Source organism: Falco punctatus (genome assembly GCF_963210335.1).
Source record: "Falco punctatus genome assembly, chromosome: 11".
Taxonomy (NCBI): domain Eukaryota; kingdom Metazoa; phylum Chordata; class Aves; order Falconiformes; family Falconidae; genus Falco; species Falco punctatus.
Window position 1 is genome coordinate 604,013 of NC_137591.1, and position 21,834 is coordinate 625,846.

A 21,834-nucleotide genomic window follows, 5' to 3' on the forward strand; every position below is an offset into this window, starting at 1 on the left:
GAGGACAGGGCATCCCTCCCTCCTGAGGCTGCATCAGCAGAGGGGAAACCCACCCAGCCCTACGTCCTGTCTGAGTCACAAGTGGCCACTCATTTGCCATGACAGCTGCACTTCCAAAAGCACTTACGCAGCAGTATCTCATCAAACACATCCTTAATATTTACAATGAGATTTTTTAAAAAATGTATGTAAATGCCCAGCTCCATCCAGCTGCAGACTAGAGGTTTTTTTACAAACTTAATGAGTCCAAGCTATTAATAATTAAGTGCTTATGAGTCCAAGTCCCTTCAATCAGATTATACTCCCCAATCTTTTTTTTCATGGTGAGACAAAGAACTTTCTGAAAATGTTGCCCTTTATGTCATTTCCTTTCTTTCTGAAGACCATACCAGGTTGGTCCAATCTATCACCCCACCACTGCGGGCCGCTGCAAGTAGGAAAAAGTTACAGAGAAAAAAAACCCAACCCAACCCTCCCAAATACAGATGCCAAAGGAACTATACGGAAGACAGAACAGTACCTGCTCTGACATTGTTTATTTGTCCTCTATTCAGGCCACCTCATGGATCAAACTTCATTATTTGATATAAATAAACTAAAAAAAGCACATAGTTTTAGCCAAAACTTTCTCATGACCTTGAATCTTCACAGGTTTCCCTATGCAGTACCTTTGTCCAGGACGGCCTGAGAACATCTAAGACTTCCATGGTCATAATGAGAGCCATTATGAGTCAGCAGAATCATGACGCATCCTTACACAGCCCTCTATGCACTGGGCAGCAATGGGATTAAAACGCTGCACTCCTGTACCCACCTCACCCCCAGTCCTGGCTCCTGGTGATGTTGGTGTCTCTGTATTGCAGGAAAGGTTTTAAAATTCAATCAGTTTTATTGGACTTTATACAATGCAGTTGTAACATGAGAGTGTTGTCTCCATAGTGCCCTAAAGTGATAGCATCTTATCCTTCCTGTGTTAAAATGTTAAGTTGTTGATGTTACGCTGCAACTAGAGAGGCTTTTTTTGCACTACGTATATAAGCATCACAGCTTATAAATAAACAGCTATTTAATTGGTATAACAATAATAATGAATGCCAAGAAACAGCAGCTTTTATGTACCTAAGCTAGCAAAGGGGACGGGCAACTGGCTCCTGTGAGACAGGATCACAGGAAAAGTGATCCCAAAACATTGGCATCAAACCCAAAATGGTTACTTGTGAAACTGGGAGACACAGAAGTTCAGAAATAACAAATGGGAAAAGTAAACAGTCTCCACTCAGGATCTTCCTGGAAGTCAACACTGGGTGACAGAAGATGAAGCCAAATGGAAAAATAAAATGAAAATAAGGGGCCATGACTTGTTGACTACAAAATTTAATTTGCATCCAAGATTAGAATCCAACCAGGTGGACTGGCCTGTAGTTAACAGCTGGAATAGGAAAAAAATCAGTCACCAGCACAAGGAATTGATGAATGAAAACATGAGAAAACTGTCAGTGGTTTTGAATATACGACTGATGAAAGCAGAAATAAAAATCAAGAGAAATAAAAATAAAGCAGATCTTGTGCAATCACCAGTAAGCACACTAAGACTCATTAAGAAAAAGATTTACCCCAAAAGCGTTGCTCTGCATGTTGTGACAAGCAGCTATCACCTGGGAGCAAAACCACAGGAAGTGCAGTTATTGTAACAAATCGTGTTAGATGTTAGAAAATTGTCAAGTTTGCAGTGTCTTGGTAGTGGATGTTAAACATCCTCCCCACAGTCTCTTTGACACAAGAAGGATGAAGGGCCCAAAGGCAGAAGTCCTAAAGAAAACAAAAACCTTACCTCTGTCTTCATCCCCTGAGACAGTAAGAAGTCTCTCTCCTATTTTCAACCCTGAATTGCAGAATTTATTTCCCACAGAGGGAAATGAAGATGATGTGAGGGAGGCCACAGGATTACATGTGGACAGATATTTAAAAAACAGGAAAGAAATGCCATTTCTTCTTCAGGTCTCACTAACAAGACAGGAGTGGTAAAGAACTCAGAAGAAAAAAAATCCTAGCATTGAACTGGGTAGAGAATAGGACTAGTTTTTGAAAAATACAGCACAATACTTCAGCCAAACGCAGTAACGCAAAATCCAAAGCAAAAATGTAACTATATTAGAAACGTCAAGGATTTGGGAAGCACATGAAAACATTCACCAGGAGGCCTGCCTGTTCTAAATCCTGCAATTCGGCTGCTGTGGCCCAGGTTTCTGCAAAGAATGGTACAACAACACAAATGAACACTGTTAAGAATTGCCATGTTTATAGTTGAGTATTCTGGTTAACCGGCAGTTAACTAGAAGTACAAAGAAGAAATCGATATTGCAGACAACCTGAATAGGACTGATAACACTGGAGGTGACTGAATAAAACTAGAGAAAAGAGGAAACACAATGGCGCTTAATGAAAATGAGCTGAAGTTGAAAACATTATTTTTCAGACACACAAATAATCTCAGATACCAAAACAGAAAACGTGCTACAAATTTTGGATAATGTGAAGAGCAAAACATACCAACACCATAAAAAAAAAGTGCCAAGTTACACCACCTAGTACAGCCAGCATCCTTAGTCCTACAGAAAATGGAAATGCATTGTTGGGTGGTAATACCAGTCTTCAAAGTAACAGTGCTGTGCATGCCGAAAACTTAGGATTTGCCAGACCTTAAAAACAATCAACTTTATCAAGACAGCCAGGAACCCAAAGAAGCTGAAATGCCACTGGAAGAACATGAAGAGACTTTATTACCAGGATCAGGAGACAGTAGCTTTGAGGCAGAAAATGAGGTGCCTTTAATTCTTTGCAAAATACATGAAACTGAAAACTGCACTGCAAAAGCTATATTGTACCCACCATCTGTGGAATATGCTAATGCATCACCTTTGGAGGTAAAAGAAAGTGAGGAAAAAACCTTCATAACAGTGCTCATTTTCTTTCTTCAATTCTACAGACAAACTGCTCAGGTTTTTCTGGAAGTTATTAGCATCATTGTGGTGGGAAATTTCAGCAAATCCAAAACAATAAAATAGTTTTTGATTAAAATATTTTAAAAAGTAAAAGTATTTTGGCTCAAGAAATTTTACCCAACTGAATAGTACTTTTGGTAATCACATTTGGTGGTGTCAGAGCCAAATGGAACAACATGAAATACAAGTGAGAGGAAGATAAACCACGAAAAGTTCACTGACCAGAGCAGCCTGTGGTGCTTATGAGCTGGAACATATAGTATTAAATGACTTTAATGTAAAGATTTATATTTACAGTTCTCAAAACCACATCTGCTCTCTGTAACGTACAAGCTGCAGTACTTAAAAAATTTCTGTGCTTGGATTATTACTGTTTGCTTGATGGAAAGTACAAATTTTTTTTTATACCTGCATCTATTAAATTCTATCTTAAATTCATATTGCTTGCTCAGTTTTCTGGTCTTCCTCCCATCGTAAAGCACAGGTACCTTTTCAGGTACACCTTCTTAGTGGCAGGACTGATGCTGGGCTGTCTCCAGGACAGGGGCCCTTCCACTCACAGCCTGGTAGGCTGCCTTCAAGATTGCTGGGTGGCAATCCCATAACCAGACACTGCATGCTCTCTAAGCTGTTAGCTAGAGCTGCTGCTAGGAAACTAAATTTTAACAGAGGAGGAATTCTGAGCAGATCCAAAATAGTATTAACTATTTCCTTAACTTCCAAGTCTGTGGGTCTGAAAATTTATCACTAAAAGATTACGTTAGGAGGACTTGTGTCTTGGACCAGGCAATGTGTCCTTATTGGTCTTATCTACTCTGTGTTTGAGAGGAAAAACATATATTGCTTTAAAAGCAAAAAAACTGTGATGAATAAATATATGTAAGTGGTTTTTCATGGAATGCACATACACAAGACCAGTAAGCAGAGTTTGTCTTAAAGCAGCTTAGGAAAGAAACCCACAAACCACTGAGAAGATTTGGGTATTATGAACTGAGAACAGCTGCCATGAAGAAGAAAGAGGCCCCAAGCTGATCCCTATTTCTCTCAGGAACAGGATTTCTCATAACTTCTGATTGACCAAGGCCAGGCTGGATGGGGCTGGGAGCAGCCTGGGCTGTTGGAAGGTGCCCCTGCCCGGGGCAGGGGGGTGAGACTGGCTGGTCTTGAAGGCCCCTTCCAACCCAAACCATGCGACTGTGTCCTACGCCCAGCTGTTCCAGGAACAGGGACTGCAGCAATGTGCCAGAAACGGCAGTGAGAGCATTTCTGATTGTCTTCAGGTCATTCTGCCTTCTACACACCTCCTGTGCTTTTATCCTATTACTGTATCAGGGAATAGCCTCAGGACATGGTATAAAAGTACACAGAGGTTTATATACTTCCAGGGTGTATGCTTAGCTCCTCTTTGTGATGGTACAGATTTTATTTTTCATTGTAGAAAAAAAAAAAATCAAGAATCCATAGAAAATACCTACCGAAGTCTGAAGCAGCAAGTTTCTACTCACTCAGTAACAGTCAAAATCAAAGTTACATAAATAACATGCGGTTGAACAGCTAAATGTTAATTTACTTTCTTCCTCAATTCACCAGCTCTTCTGTATTTTTTGGCATACACCGTTATCTGTCTCAGGGCTTCCTGCAGTGACACCTGCCTCAGAAACCGGGGCTTTTGGAAAAGCCGTGTGAAGTCAGACAGAAAGTTGGTGGCCAAAGCAGAAATACCTGTTTTCCCACTGCCTTTCAGCTGCAGGAGGCTGGGGCACTCACCTCGGGACAGGCGTTCCAGCCCCTCATCAGCAGGGCGGAGATGGGCTTGGGGATGGAGTACCCGATGGGTGGGCGGATGTGGTGGTAGGCCATGTCTGCCGCCGCCGCCGCTGCAAGCGAACAGCCCGACAGAAACCTGTTAGCACCAGCAATCACACACGTCCCCAGGAAAACACAGCCTATTTGCTACTGAAATACACCCCAGCAGGCACAGAAATGCTGAACCACCAAACCCCTAAAGACTCGTAGCTGAAAAGATGCTTTCCAATCCTTGCTGTCTGTAAAGATAGCTAAGGCAGGCCATAACCCTGAATGGAAACGCGCTGCTGTTAAGACTAAGTGTGGGTAGAGACGACTGATTTAGCTTAAAGGCTATTACAAAAAAAAAAAAAAAAAAAAAAAAAAAAAAGCCTTTGGGGAAAAAAAATGAGTTAACCTTCAACTCACTTTAAAAAAATTTGTTATCTTCATTATTAAGACAGCATGACAGGTAAACTCCAGTTGCAGATAAATTGGTAACAGACTCAGATCTCTTACAATAACCCAAGGCTAGCTCTGTTACAGTCCAAGACAAATTAATTCTAAGTGTTTCTGTAGTAAAAAGCTAGTGAGTGCCTTTTTATAAATGTCACTACTATAAAAAGCCACTACTGACTGAGACAAAATTGCCAAAATGTATTCCTAATTAGGTGTACACATTTAGTGACTCTAAATGCAAATGACAGTTAATCCCTCTCATTCCTTTCAGTAAGATTTTTTTAAAGTCAAAGCAGATGTATTCTGAACCAATATCAAACCCTAAGTAAAATCCTTTGCCCAACACTTTAAAACGATGTGATCAGAGTATATAGGATATGCAGGGAACTGTAAGATTGCAACCATGAGACTGTAATAGGAATGGTCTGATTGTCTTAACCATATCCCGTTCTCATCACAGCACTCCTCGTAAGAATAGGTTAATGTCAGCCATTGTCTGTCCTCATTGCAGGTTTTGTCTGCATAATGATGTTTCAGAACGTTAATATCAGATAAATCCTGTGATATTGTAACTATATGTAGACAGGAAGGGCAAACAGTTTGCCTAATTTTGATTCCAGCCTAACAAGGTTTTGAAGGCGTGACTCAGGTACTACCAGATTCCTCTTTTGCCTAGCAGACACTATGAAAAGAGGGCAAATGCAAATCCGATTAAGACAGCAATGAAAAATGCTCCATTTTTTTTCTGCCAAAGGTAATGTAAGTGATGTATTACCTACTGGCAAGATCTCACCTTACCAAAGTTAATAGGATTTATTCCATCAGTTTAACAGGGTCAGGATTAGAAAAAAAAAAGGCAAACTGTGTGCCTCTGTGTGCTTTTGTAATACTTTACAAAGTTTGTTTGTGTCACTGTCGTTCGGACTCTCCTTTCACCATGGTTAGGTTTTTCCTTCAGGTAAAAAAAATGTACTTTAGAATGGCTGAATTAAATGACAAGAATACATCCTTCACAAAAATGAGGAAAAAAAAAAAGTTTGGGTCATCCCAAAACTCTGAACTTAGTGATGCTTTCCAGTTGTACTATGTGATAGCCTGAGTATTTTCTGATTTGACTGGTTGGTCAGATCCTGCCTTTCTTCTGGGTCAGAGCAGCTATAAACTATGAGAGGAATCAATGACCACCTACCTATGAAAATACTATTTCAGATCTATTTCTTGCTTATAGATCAGGGGAACAACTGAGAACATTAATCAACATCTGTATCGGACATATGTATATTTATAATTGTAACATGCCATCTCCTTGTGCAAGTGCCATCTTTACTTTTTTTTTTTTTTTTTTTGCTATGTGGGAGGCAGTGGTTCAGATTCTGAATCTAGTTTCACACCTGCAATTTCCAGACACCTATATCTTTGCGTTCCCCCCCAAAACACTACCCAAAGCTTATGTGCAGACAGTTTTACAGGTCTGAATTGAATGCCGTCTGTGGAAAAGGGCCAAGGAAGAGGATGTTCAGGTATCAGAGGGTGTCCTCTTGCCACCTGGGCCTTCCAAAACAACTTTTAAATGGAAGACTGTACACCAGGTAACTGCCAACTTTACTTCCATGTACAGACCGTGCCCAGAGCACAGAGGGACGCCTTTGCAGTCATGCCTTGTGCAAACATATACAAAAGGCACGTAACGCACAAGTAGAGAACTGAGCCATGGCTCTCAGGAAAACAGGATGGGATCAGCCTGGGAACCATTCATGGGTTTGTAATTTGGTGACAGACCCAATCACCTCGACTACTGCTCAAGGAAGTGGGCAACTGTCAACGCATCTGCAGAAGAGCCTGCTTCCCAGCCACAAAATCCCCAAAGGAAAACAGCAACAACAAAGATCAAACACATCACCCACATGCGCTGATTTGCAAAGCCACTCTGTTGGCTTACCTAAGCACAGTCCTGCCGAGGTGATGCAGTGTTGTTGGCATACAGTTCTTGTGCCTTCTGTGCACATGTATTTATGCTCATGCAGCCTCACCCTGCATGTGAATCCTGACTGTTTCCTGACTGGCTACAGACCTGAAAGGCATTTGCAGCGTAGCCTGGGCCCTAACAATGTAATGATCTGATAATGACACAATTGACTATCAGCTGTTGCCCCATTCCTATGTTTGAAGTATATGCAAACTCCCAGAATGTGAAAACCTCGGCAAAGAAGTAATCTCTGTATTTAATAAATATTCACTTTTGCATTCTCCAGTTACTTCTCAGAACCATCATTATTTATGTTTTTTTCACCGTGTCCATTTTACAGGTGACTGTTGAGCACATTCAGTAGGTTTCCTTACTAACCAGAAGTTATGTTGCAGGCTTTGGTTCTGCAAGACTGCGTGATGTGCACCCCAACAAGCATTATGCTTGACTTAATGATGAAGTGATTTAATTGGGGAACACACCTGTTTTAGTAGATGTTCCATTTGATAAATTAAGCAGTGACATTGATCCAATACCTCTAAAGATGTTTATTCATATTCATCAAATAGAAACCCGAAGAATGGATATCTTATTCAGTATAAAGCATACCCTTATGTAATTGGATACTGTACTAGATTCAGCAGAGAACATGGAACTGCTTTTAACGGGGCAACTACTTTTATTTCAATGGGTAACATCTAGTTTTTGTTATAATCAAATTTTATAATCATATATTCCTTTCAACACATAATTATTTCAATGAACATCACCAGAATGGCTTCCTGGACCTCTAAGCCTACACAAAGGTAACTATAAGCCAGAAAAAAAGTGATGCATAATTAGTTTTTGCGGATAACATCCATGTTTTTCACAAAGAAAATCCTTCACCTTGAAATACATACTTTGAGAAAAATATGGGATTTGTATTTAACTGAATAGTCATTACCTGAACATATATCTTAAATGTGGGAGTTTTATATAGACTATAAAACATAAAACAACCTCAAAGCTGCATTTTGCAGAATATCTATCTATCTATCTAACTCAGATGCGCACATTCAATATCTTTTCTCATGCATAACTGTGTCTTTCACAAGCAGAACAGTACCACAGAGATGAGGAACTAGTTGTAAACCATGACTGTTGCATCTGAAAAATCACCTGCTTTCTGACCCTGTACAAAGTCTCAGTTTCCTTATCCATGGAAAGGGGAAAATTACACTTATTTAGGCCATGGAGAGGACCAGAATTAGGTACTAGATGGGCTCAGTTGAAGGAGAACAGGCCCAGATCAAAACTGAGCATTTTGGAAAACTGCATTCCCATGTTTGTGGGCACCAACATGGTCTTTGGAAAATGTGTTTTCTAACAGGATTCAAACAAACTGTTGGTGACCTGGAGATGAGGAAGAACTCATCACTACAGTGAAGGACAAGGAAAGAGCCCTTCCCTAGACAGAGTGTCTCAGCAAAGAAAGAAGGGACAGAAAATACTTCTCTGTAAAGCTACAGAAATGAAAAGCCAGCAAGCCCATGGAAGTCAGGATAAAAGGACCTTATCATTCAGTTGATGCAATACGGTAAAAAAAGAAAAGAAAAAAAAAAAGAATTGTGGCAAGAAACAGTATTCCTTGCCTTTTGCCTTTTATTTCACTTATGATGCTCCCAGTGAGCTTTAACTTCTCTCGAGTCTTCTAGTCCTATCTAGACCAGACTACAATTTGAACAGAGTAGAAAGTTAATTCCAAATTAACTGAGATTAATGTTAGAAATGGTAACCTTACAGAAGGTTGTGACACTATGGATGACTGTGTACCAGAACTGCACCCAAGAACATAGGGTTTGACCTTCAGTTAAATGGCCATGAAAAAAGTACCAATGGAAAAGGAACAGAAACACAAAAGTGATTCAGAACTGAAACATTTCTAGAGCCTGAAGTGGAACTGAGTCAGATGTTTGGCTTCTGCATCACTTTAGCAGTTAGAAATAAAGAGATATGAAAATCAGCTAATACAGTGTAGAAGGTCATACACAAAGCTGGCACACTAATTGCCAATGATATTCATGGCAGCTGCCTTCTGCATGCGAGAGGCTGACCTTCTGAACATCGCAAAGGCATCCAAAGGAATTTAATAGAGGTATAATATCAAAATAGCAGAAAAGTGAATACTTAATGAAACAAAAAAAACTAATCAAGGAAGGTATTAAAAAGTAAGACTCTGCATGTATCAAAAATGACTTTCAAAAGTTAAGAGTAATGGCCTAATAAGAAAAATACATTCGATTTCATTCAGTATTTGAGCAATTTTTAAAGCAATCGACTTAATAGGAGAATAGCATATTGGTCGGTACCTAAGAAACAGAATTAGACCTACAGATAGAAGCAGACACACAGCTGCATGAGCACCAAAGGACTATATATTGTTACCAATATTTACAATCTGCTTGGGCATAAACATTTGTACAAACTAAGAGAAATTCACCTTTTTCAAGGTCAAAATGCTTCCATAGGCCATGCTTTCTCTAAACATCAGAAAATCTATTTGAAATCCACCTGAAAAGCTTTGTGCATCTCTTCCTGCAGCAGCTGTTCCCTTTGCACCCCAAACGCAGCTAAAACACAACAAAAAATCCCCCTATTTTGGTTGTTGGAGTGAAATGTCTCAGTAAGGTCGCTACAGGCCTCCTCCTACGCGGAGAGGGCTGCGCAGCACCAGTATGGCCACAGATCCACCCCAACCACGGGCGGCGGGCTGCAGCAGCTGGTGTCTGGTGGCATGGGTGTCCAAAACCTCCCTCATGACCTGCGCTGGCTCTTCCCCATCCCATGGCACTCTCGGCCTCTAACAACTGCTGGCAGACAACAAGGTGCCAAAATCTCAGGGAGTGAAAACTGTGTCCTGGAAAGGTTGATTTGCTGTCGGAAAAATCAGGTACCACTGTTTTCAGGTGCTTTCTTAACCTACACAAGAATAGGCTCAAGGAGGAGATTTATCAAGAAATGGATTTACAATCCCAGCACAAACATGAGACAAAAGGCCTACAGTTAGAGTGAGTTGTTCATAACCCTAGAACTGTACAAGGAATTGTAAGTTATGTAGATTTATTATAAGTAATATATACGATTATAGTGGGGTAGTTCTATGCTTTTCACTGAATGCATATTAATGCATATTAATAATCTTAGCACTCAATAACAAGCCAGTAAACTATTGGTTAATATTACACCGTGTAGCTACTTCTCTAGTTCAGAGAAATTTAAATATTAATTCATTGAGCATCTTACCTGGTTTCAGGTGAGCAAATGGAATTTCACCTGTTAACAGCTCCCAGAGGCACAAAGCATAGCTGAAAACATCGGCTTTTATGGTGTACCTTGTACACTGGGTGAACACCTCAGGGGCCATCCAGCGTAGGTTCTGCGCATCAGGAAACATCAATAATACATTCTCAATGTTTTCTTCCTCATATATGCATTTTTTCCTGTATTTGTATGCTTGTTTTCCCTTCTTTTCTTAGTTCCTTGCCTCCATTGCTCCATAAAATAACTGGTAAATTTGCCAGGAAAAATTTTCACCTAGCTTGCAAAATCCAGGTAACATATTACTGCGCATTATACATAACAGCATTAGTATGGTAGCTGCCTCAACCCCATAAAGCCAGACTGATCAGGCTTTAAACATGAGCATAGTGACAGAATAAAAGGAGAACACCCAGCCTCAAAGTCTGGAGACCAAATCATAAGGTCCAAGCATGTCATATGGTACCAGCTAAGTACTGCTCCAGTGGCTAGATGGAAAAACTGATGACAACTCATTGGGTTGGTGCCTCCTCTCTTGGGATCTCACTGCTTTCTGCAGAAACCCAGTTCTGAGGCTGCTTCACAAGGAACCAGCCTCTCACTGGAGTGATGAGTTCAGGGTATTTTTGCAGATTCCTTGCACCTCAGTATCTTAATCTACATTCTTTACATGACAGCCCTTCTCAGTGAGACATTATCAAACCCTGGAGGACCCAGGTCTGCAGCAGCAGTATTCACTCCTCACACAGGGAGTGCATATTACAATTTGTTAAAAAGATGATTGCAAATGCTGGTTTTAGCATCACTCATGCTACTCCACAATTAATCATTATGATGATGCAACCTTTCATGACCATGGAGTGATGCACAGAATGCATCTGGACTAAAACTTACGAAAACAACAATACTGTCTTGTAAAGCTGGCTGGCTGTAAGCCATAGACTTGCAATGGAGAAAAGAACTCTGAAAGAAAATTGGTGTAAAAAACTAATTCCCTATTAGAAATAGGAACCACCTGCCAGCAACATGTGTACATGAGTAGGGCAGGATGGATTAAAACCCAACATTTTACTAAGGATTTGGGGAAAATAGAGCTCCAAAACCAACCTTTATAAGCATTATTTTCTGCCACAGATATTGCATATTCACTTGTCTCTGCTATTAAAGAGGATTAAAGGGGAAAAAGAACCCAACAAAAAACAAGCCACAAAGAAATGTTGAGAGATAAAATACTTTACCAGTTCATCTTTTCCAACAAAAATATTTCAGATGTCATTTCCTCTAAACTATGTTTGCCTGTATGTTCATATTAATTATGTGGAACAAAACAAGAAACAAACCCCAGGTTGTTTTGTCATATTGTCTTCATCCAGGGACTGCAAAAATCTAGATTCTGAAACACACAGAACAAAAAAAATAATTACTGTGAAGCCAATAGATACCCACTTTATTATATGAAAGTCTTGAGGGAAAAAGTGCCATATTTTTTATTTCTTTAAATAACTCTCAGGTTTTTAGAGTCCAGGAGAACTGTGATAGCTGTTTTTCAACAAGGCTGTGTACAGACAACGAGGCTTCTGAAACCTGCATGTCAAATTCAGCACTGGCATAAATCTACAAAGCTCCACTGACATTAATAGCAGTTTACAGCAGCAAGGATCCAGCTCAGAATTTGTGACCTCATGGTTATTTGTACTGGTTCATACGACTGTATCTAGATTTACAACAGTCAGTCACTGAGCCCTGTATTAAAATGCAGTCCCACAGAAGCCTGTCAGTTTTATCTGATGTCTCTGCATGAATATAGCGAGGGTGGTATATGCTACATTTTGTGATACATAGGTAAGTCCCCAGGCAGGACTGAAATGCCTTTGACATACCAGAAAAATACACTTAAGTGTGCATCTGCGTGAATACAAATATCATCAAGAATGCTGCAGACAAGACATAGCTATTCCCATGGGGTCCAAGCCTTGTGCTCTTCCTGCTTCAGCAGGTCTTCAGCCCTGGGTCCCTTACAGATGTGGTCATGCTGCCACCACCTTCCTCCTATATTAAGCTGGCGTTCACGCATCTCTGCTGATCACATCTGTGGTGATACTGCACAGTGACCATGGCTGTGTCTTAAGCCAAGTAGTTCCTGAGGAGTCAGGTCAAACCCAGCTCCCTGAACTCCACCTGGCACCATCAAAAATGTGTTCCCATGGAGCCTGACTGATAAACACCAAGAAAATGCATGAAATACAGATTCATAGAAGTATAGCCTAGTCTAATTTTGAACAGAAAGTTACTAAGGTCCATAACTGAAATAACAAGCTACATTCTGCTCTTTTAACTAAAATGAAATAAACCTGCCCTATTGCCATGGGGCTTGGCTGCCTGCAGGCAGACTTGCACATTAACACCATCCTTGGATCCTGAGCACTTGCTATGGAAAAGGAGGGCACATCTATTACAGGCATTATCACTCAGCTTCTTCCTCTAACCTACCGCTAGAACTTACTCAAACTGAGATGCATCCATCTCGCTATCAGAATCACAGAATCAAAGAGTGGTTTGGGTTGGAAGGGATCTTCAAAGACCACCTAGTCCAACCCCCTGCTGCGGGCAGGGACATCTTTCACTAAGCCCCGTCCAGCCTGGCCTTGAGCCCTGCCAGGGATGGGGCACCCACAGCTGCTCCGGGCAGCCTGGGCCAGCGCCTCGCCACCCTCATGGTAAAGAATTTCTTTATATATACCATCTGTGCTTCCTCTCAAAAAAACAGCGGGGTACTCCACAGCACCTGCTAAGCTAGATGAGACAAAAAATAGGGGTACTCTCAACCTGAAAAGCCTTTTGTGTCTTCTCATAATAACAAAATGAAGAGCAACCTCCTCAGCATTTTGTTAGCCAGGATGTGTTTAGTTTTAGAGAATCTGAGGTTAATTTATAAACGTTCCATAAAAACTCCTTACCTCCAAAATCAGCAACAACTGCATGACCATCCTCATACAGGAGAATATTGTGACTAGGGGAAAAAAATATTGTTATAGGTAATTGTTTAATAGTGTCTTAAAGATGGTGAAAATTTTAGGGTTTGGTTCATAGCTAAACTTTTGAGTTCAAATCACCTGCTTAAGTAGATACATTCTGTAGATAAACCACTTTTAGCTACATCTCTTATTTATTTTTATAAAGTAGGCATTAACTCTGGGAAGGCAAACCCAACAGCTTCATAAATGTGAATGTCAGTTTTTAATCAATACTAGAGCAAAACAATTTCTGTCATTATTTATAGATCAAGTATAACAGCTTTATTCAATATGTGCACTGAATCTCAGTGATGAATTGAAAAATATTTGAATATAAACACAGTGGAAGCCTTTAAATAAAATTATGTGGACTGATTCTTTTCTTTTTTAAGGCTTACATAAGTGTAAATTCATAGTGGTAATTCCTAATTTCTGCTGAAGTATAGAAGGGAACGAACAGATCTGAAAAGTTCATATAGAAAGGATCACTAGAAGCCATAAGAAATCCATTAAGCTGGGGAAAAAAAAAAAGATATGATAAAATGGTAAGCTTTATTCAATTTAATAACCACACTTAATAATGCAAATGTTACTTTCATGAGACAAAGGTACTTTATTTCTTGAAATATCTCCATTTGTTTATGAAAAGAAGACAGATAATTCATCCTGTAACTTATCTCAGTGTCAAGGAGGAAAGCTTCTCCCTGCTTCACTAATGGAGATTTGTCCCCAGAGGTAAGATTTCAGTCCTGCCCTCCATGCGCATTCCACTTCTACAGTGTCACATTTTCTAATGCCTTTGAGAGCTAGCAGAGCACGACTGCTGATGTGTGCTGAGTTATTCTGGACCGGAACCAAGTCTCAGGTAAAGTGCCAGATTTCCATCTGCTTAGTAAGTCAGGAGCACTTAGTGATTTTTTACTGTTTCAACTTACTGTCCATGAAATGCATATTCCTTGTCATTGTTTGATGGGCATAACTGCAAGCACAAAGTACTGTTCATTACTGGACATCAAAAGGACCACAATTTGCATTTATCCTTAAAAACTACACTTGCAAAAATTACAGTGCATTCTGACTGTGGTAGTGGAACCTCTTGGTGGCATCTCCTTCCAAAGCTCCCTAGGCAAAGTGGTTCATGCAATGAAGTTAGCATCCCTGCAGACTGGTGGCTGCAACTGTGACCAGTAGCAAGGAAGGGTTTGGGGCGATGGCTGGTGCCCCGCGGAGCGCAGAGCCTGTGCTGCTCAGAGCTCATGCTGCTTGGGACTGCAGCCGGAGCTGTGGTTTAACCAAGCAGGATTTGGTAGACAGGAACACTGTGCAGCCCAATGCTTGCGGGAAACACTGCAGTTACAGTGCGAGGGCTGCAGAGCTGACCTGTGTCTGTTCCCTGCTTCTGCTCACGCCGACTCTGGTGCTACAGCTAGAACTGCCTCTGCACCATGGATTTCAGGTGTACTGCAGCCGGGGTGAGGCTCGTGTTCACATCTTCTAACTGAACTGCAGACAGCAAGAAACCCCAGGAAGATGTGATAGTCATGTTAGATGTATATGTTAATTTTAATTTCAATATAAATTTTTCATCTTTGCCCCAGACAGTTTCTGGAGTTAGGAAGAAATGAATAAATGTGGGACAATTCTTGTTTGGTCAGCACATCTATGGGGCAATCTCTGTCAGGACATCTACAGATCAGAGAAATCATTTATCAAAGATAATTACTTGTACTGACACCTATCAAAGTGTTTTGATTCCTGTGAAATCTCTGAAACCATAGCAACTGCAAGCCTCAGGGAATGTAAAGGACTGGATAACCAGAACTTTACCTTAGATTGTCAGCAGAGATATTTGGAGGCTTAAAGTTAAATCTGCTGTATTTGTCCTAAAACTACTAGAATGAAAGAGGTGAACTATGGGATTTTTGTGGTGGTTTAAACCCATTTCTTGAAGGTAATGTGAAGAAAATTCAGCTTTATTTACATATTATTTGCTCAAAGACAGTGAGGGATATGGATAATGACTGGGAGGAAATCCAACCCTACATATGCATCCTTTCTATCAATTAGAGGATTTTAAAAACAACAAGCTTCCATGTATGAACAAAGCAACTACAAAAAGATTTCTACATAAACCCAGAAATATTTCTTATTCATTTTGTAAAAGTGCCATCTTGTGAGCAGGTAGGCCGGAGAGCTGCAAACCAAACCAAACCAAACCAAACCAAACCAAACCAAACCAAATCAGAGTATTTGTAACACTGAAACTGTGAAAAGGAACATTCTCAGATTAGATGAAAATCAAATGGCAATTTATTACACATTTTCATCTTGACAGCTTCAAATCAGAGAAAAAAGTAACATTCCTCTTGAAAAACAATGAATTCTCACTTGGGGGCACTTTATTCTTGCACTTGGACTGGACAGATAAAAGGCTAGATGATAGAAGTGAGAAAAGTATCAGCTCCTGAATTCTGAGATTTAGAGCAGATCAAATACAAGTGAACAAGACAGAAGTTCCCAGTCTTGCAAGCAGAGTATCTGCTCTGAAGGAATGCGCAACCTGAATGAATTAGCCCTCCTTAGGGGCAGGGATATGTCTTACGGGCAGACTGCCATGACAACATACCAGCGTTTTTAGCTCAGGGTTGGTATTCTCATGCAGGAGTATGGGTATGTGTTTGGTACAGCTGCACCAGCTCACCTGCGACTAGCTCAGGAATGTTTCACATGGGGTTGGCACTTGGAAATGCCTTCTGCTGACTTGGAAACTCATGTTTGAAAAGGAACTACTAAGGGTGAACCGCCATGACTGCTTAAGCAGAATGGAAATAAGAAGAAATTTTGTCTGTGTAGGAACTTATGGTAGGAAACCCCACCCCTATGTATTTGGCATTTTCAGGGAGACTTCAGTTCATTTAATGTACCAGGGGACTTGGAACCAGTCCCAGGATCAACGGGTCTCTATACATACATTGAAAGTTGGAGAATATCAGCATATAGAGCTGTGACACCATTCCAACCCATGCAGCGAGGAGGTGGATATATGAGCTGCGGTCCAAGGTGGCTGGCATTTACAATGACTATGCAACTTACGTTTTTGATGAGGATGGAAGAATTTCTTCCTCAGACCAACATACAGAGCTTAAAACAAGGGCTCCTCTAAAGTCACTGCAATTATTGCACCTTGATTGAAACTTGTGGCTCAAGAACCTCACTTCTCCAGCATCACCTGGCAGTTGGATGGCCACTGCCTACAGAAAGGTACTCTGGATTTCTGAGGTTGAGAACCTTGTCAAGAGGAAGGGTTCCTCCAAAGGGAGGAAGCAAGTGTGTCAGCATGTGTAGCACAAACATCAGCTCTGTCAAAGGAGGAAAAACAGAGTTGGGCTGAATTTTATCCACATTTAATTAAGAGCAGAGCTTCTGAGACCCTGTAGGCTGCATTCAAGTTAGAAACAGTGTCTTAAAGATACCCATATATACAGTCCATAGCATAAACCGGGGACACTTTGGATTTGCTGCCTGCCCAGGCACTGCTGAATTATCTGTTCTTTGAGAATAAAGTTTTCTTTTAATTTGATAATGATGATGTCTAACTCTGAAAGAAGATGACACTATTCTCCCTTAAGCTCAATGTACTATAGATACTTAATCAAGTGACGTCCAAGCTCTTGGTTCTGTTTCCCTGATGGATGTTGTATAGGAAAAGATTCAGAGCTACAGGGTAGCTGGAACTTACTTCCCTCCAAAAAGGACATGGTGAAACTCTTGTTCAGAGATATCTTATTCCTTAATACTTACTAAAAGCATATTGCCAGGAACCTAAACTGCTGTAATCTCTTGTCTCTGCCATACCCCATAGTTTGAAAGTAAACAGATAGCCATCAAATTAAGCACACAACTTCAGTTTATAACAAATTAAACAACCTGTCCAGCTCTGCCTCAGCTCTTAGTTATCATTTTGCAATTTCATTAAGAAAAATCCACCAAACTGAAAAAATAGAAATGAGATTTTTTTCTTTAGAGAAGCAGCAAATGATAACTGAAATTTGAATCAGTTTCAAAGTGAATGTCAGGTTTTTATATCATCTTTATCTCTATAGTATACCTCATCTCTCACTATTTCAAGAAACGTGTGAGGATTGCACAGATGATTTTCTATAACCACGTGGCAGAACAGACAGCACTCTGCTCCCGGCCGCATCGTTTTTTAAGATCACATTTACAGGAGAGAGTGGATCCAGTTCCACACTGCTTTTCACAGGAGGAACAACAAACACTGACCTTCACACACTTCTGACCAGCTGCAGGGCTTGCCCTTGGCCATAACCCCCTGCAGCGAGCCGCAGAGGTGCTGTCGCATCCTCCTCTTCCCTGCGGAGACCTCGGGGCTGCTGTGGGCGTGTGGGGGCCATTCTGCCTTTGCCTTCAGGCTCCCGAAGTGCCAGGTTGGGTGGCTCCCAGCTGTGCTGGAGCGCTGCCCTCAGCTTTCTAGCACGAGCCAAGTGGCTTAAAGGCATTTGGCTCACAAGCAGACTCCTTTCAAAAGCTCTGTAAGGTCATGAATAAAGCCAATCACAGAAACAGATAAATATATAAAAGAAAAGTAATCAGGGAAGGAGAACTGAGTGCTTAGCAGGTCTGGAGTACTTCTGTTGAGGACATGTACTTTCAGATACTTCTTTCTTTCCCTCGAAGCAATCAGACATTCAGGTAATGTTACTGTGAGTCAGTGCACCCTGGATTAAGGTGGTGAATCCTCAGCTGCCAGTAGCTGTCCCCACACCCCCAGCTCCACCTCTCGAGGTCCTGGTGGGTTCCTGCCTGAATGAAGGAGTGTCGGGCGGGCAAGGGGACAGATGGGGTTTGGTCCAGTTCATTTTGGGTGGTGCAAAGCTGCACTGCTTGCACCTGCAAGCACTGTACCTCACTGCTGGAGATGATCCCAGGCCGACAGAACAGAGAGGCAGCATGAACCCATCTCTCACAGCGCATTCAAGAGGCTGCAACAGCACAACCCTCCTTCTGCATTGGTTTCCAGGGTGTTTGATACATGGGGATGGAGCTGCGCAGCTCTGAAGGGCAGTAATATGCATTGCTCTGGTTTGAGCGAAGAAGTCTAGGGAGTCTGCAGCAAACACTGCTCACTGTTAGAGCAAACTGCAGAAGGGGCATCCTGTGCCATTATTCCAGAGAGTTTTATGTACCACTCACCAGTGAAACAATATTTGCTAAGCATTAGTTTTCTGAAAAATTAAGAAAAGAAACACGACAATACAGAAACATGATTGGCCAAAGTGGGAATTCTGTTTTCTTTTTTAGCTGGGGGACTATTTGTCTTGATAATCTTTGCACTGCTGACTCTTTGCTTCAACAAGCAATACAGTCCCCACCACTGCTCACTCATCCTGCTGTCTCCTCTGCAGCCTTGCCCCAGCCAAGAAACCTGACCACTAACGAGATCTGGAAGAGAGGATTGTGTCTTTCAGCACAGCCACATCTTGCTTTGGCTGCATGTCTGTTAACTTTTGAAGGTCAGCAGTAGGGCAGGGTAATTCTTGGCAGTGTTTCTGCTTGTTTTTAAGCTCAGATCTAAGGGGCAAATTGCAGCCCATTTGCCGCTTTCCCAAATGAGCCCAGAGGGGCTTGTTTGCCAGAGTCCAAATCTCTGGCAAACCAGCTTGATGTAGCACTTAATAACCAACACAGAATTTTATTTCGAAGCTTCAAATAGCTACTTTTGGTGGTAGAAAACAATTAGTGCATTGCTATTCCTCTTTCAGCTGTTTGTATCTGAGCAGCAGATGTAAATCTGGGCCAAGCTGTGATTTGCCCACATGAACAAAAGTTAAAAAAAAAACAACCCTTCCTCTTCTTATTTGTTCTCCTGGCCTGCCTGTGATATACATAAATATATCTGGTGGTCATGATGGTGGCATAATCAATGTTAATATATATCTTCAGAACCACAGAAGTACTGATAATTTTAATTAATCAAATGCAACTAAATAATGGTAATTATTTACTCTGACTCAGGGTTTTTCTCAAGAATAAACTCACCAAGAGAAATGACAGAAGACAAATAACAGTGTGACATTTAAAACAAGACTGCATGAGGATGTAGGAAAAAGATGACAGGAAACAATTCTGCAATAACCTACAGCATTTATCTGATCTGAAGTCCAATGTAACGCAGGACATTCAACTCCTCCAAATTCTTGCTCTGATGCAAGAATTGTGCCTGAACCAGATCATATGTTTTGGCAAAAGAAGATGTGTTCCTCACTGGCAAGACAGTTACTTTGCTCTGATGTTGAAAGAGCCAAAAGGCTGTTTGTACTGGCATAATCTTCCAAACAGTTACGTGGTGTAACCTACACTACTAATGTGTAGCCCTCTCTGGAAGGCTTTTAGCTGGGCACATGCATTCCATTTGTAACTCATAATAAATCTGCAACTGACATGTCACCACAATGATCCACAAACCAAAATTCCTCTAATTGACAGTGGCTGGAAAGTCTAAACAGCTCATGCAGAACACATACACAGACTCTCACACGATCTCCTACTTACACCTATTTTATAAATACTCCAGATGTTTTGTATCATCTTTTTAAACCCCATTATCTCAACACAACTACCTGAGAAGAACACAACAGTGCAAGACTGACAATAGCTCAAGGACTTCTTGCTGATTTTCTGCTACCCACTTGGATAAGATGCACATCGATAAATGTTAGAATCATTAGCAAAAGGACATCGGGATGGAGGCATTTGCAGAAAATTGGTAATATACAGAGACTAGGTTAATGTCCCAAGAAAAATTAAGCCTCAAAGGTCTTGGAAATAAACTCATTTAGTAGACTGGGTTGGGAAATAATCCCAGGTATTTCTGGAAATTTTCAAGATTGCAACTTTTGATTTTGTGCCAAATTAAGATGGAAAGCAGACATCTCATAATGTGCTGAGCAAAGAAAATTACATTTCCCCCCCTGTAAGTAGCTAAATAACTTACTGAAGTTTGTTCTGAATTTATCTCCTAAACTGGCCTATATTATGAATTAAGATAAATCCTAGGAGCATGCCTTCTTCGACTATCAAACAACTGCATGTAAAAAGGAAAATTTTGGTAATTCTGAGGCAGAATTTCCATGAACTTCATGCCTTACTGAAAACACAACAAAACCATAACTTCTCTGATAGAAAATACTTCAGATGGGAAGTTTTCAGTCAGTCCTACCAAGGTTTATATGCAGACTGGTCACTAGAGGGGGATGCAATGCACAATTTGTAAAAATGTCGTATTTTCTCTGAACTTTCTTTCACTGTGATCTTTATGATATCAATCAATTACACCCTTTGGCAACACTTGTTTTAACTTAAACGCACATGTTAATTCTGGAGAGGTAATTCAAATTATATTTACTTTGCCAAAAGTATAGAGAAAAAGATCAAACAGAAAGCATGGGAAATGTTGGGAGTAGATAATACTTTCTTTTTGAGGACTCTGTTATCTTACATAGCACTACAAATTAAGATAGTTTTGCATGTTTCTTGTGCTTGTCAATATGTTGTGGAACTAAGCCATTTGGTAGCAATAGGCTTTATCAGGTATGCATCCTTTTCAAAATATTTTTGGTTTCTATGTGCTCACTCTTTAATGGACCAAAAAAGGAGTAAGAAAGATGGAAGAAAAGGAGAGATCTCTTTCCCCTTGTCACAGTCTTTTAATCTCTAGTGAATGGCGAGAGCATTAAATCAAATGCGTTTCTTTGACATTCTTGGTTACACCTCTCAAAGACAGACACGTTCCGTCGTTGTTTAGAAGACACTACTGGTTTTACCAGCACTGTGATACTGCAAATACGGCTTAGTGAATCTTCAAGACCTTAACCTTGAAAATCTGTCTTTCTCCTAATATCGTTCCCTATTTCATGGCTTTTGATTGGACTGTGGAACTTGAAATTAAAGCTGTTGGCAGCAGTCCTTCCTCTTCTGCAGTACTTCGGGGAGGGATAGAGAAGCAAAGAATTGAAGCTCTGTCAATCAAAATGACCAAAACTGAATCCAGTCCAAAATGCCTTCTCTTCTGTGTTTTACAAGGGGCTCAGTCTAATCTGCTGGTAGGTTTTGCCCTATGAAATATTCTGCCAGAGATAAGGTTTGAAGCCAGCTTTGTATTCTATGACTAGATTTCATATAGGCACTTCGTTTTGACGTCAGTCCAAATCTGGGGAAGGTTTTGGACTAGATGATCTTGGAGGACCCTCCCAACTTAACTGTTCTATGATTTTATTAACTGTAGCTT

The 21,834-nt window shown here is 40.7% G+C and overlaps 1 protein-coding gene across 1 annotated transcript in view; it reads right to left on the bottom strand.

Moving 5' to 3' along the window:
• The window catches only part of LOC308071422 (serine/threonine-protein kinase TNNI3K), a 115,389-nt gene that overhangs the window by 22,147 nt on the left and 71,408 nt on the right, over positions 1–21,834 (bottom strand). Inside the window, exons 20-23 of the mRNA XM_080406822.1 lie at positions 13,470–13,522; positions 11,853–11,905; positions 10,498–10,630; positions 4,770–4,879 (exon numbers count right to left, since the gene is read on the bottom strand). Coding sequence (XP_080262948.1) covers positions 4,770–4,879; positions 10,498–10,630; positions 11,853–11,905; positions 13,470–13,522 — 349 coding nt within the window. The remainder of the gene's footprint in view (positions 1–4,769; positions 4,880–10,497; positions 10,631–11,852; positions 11,906–13,469; positions 13,523–21,834) is intronic.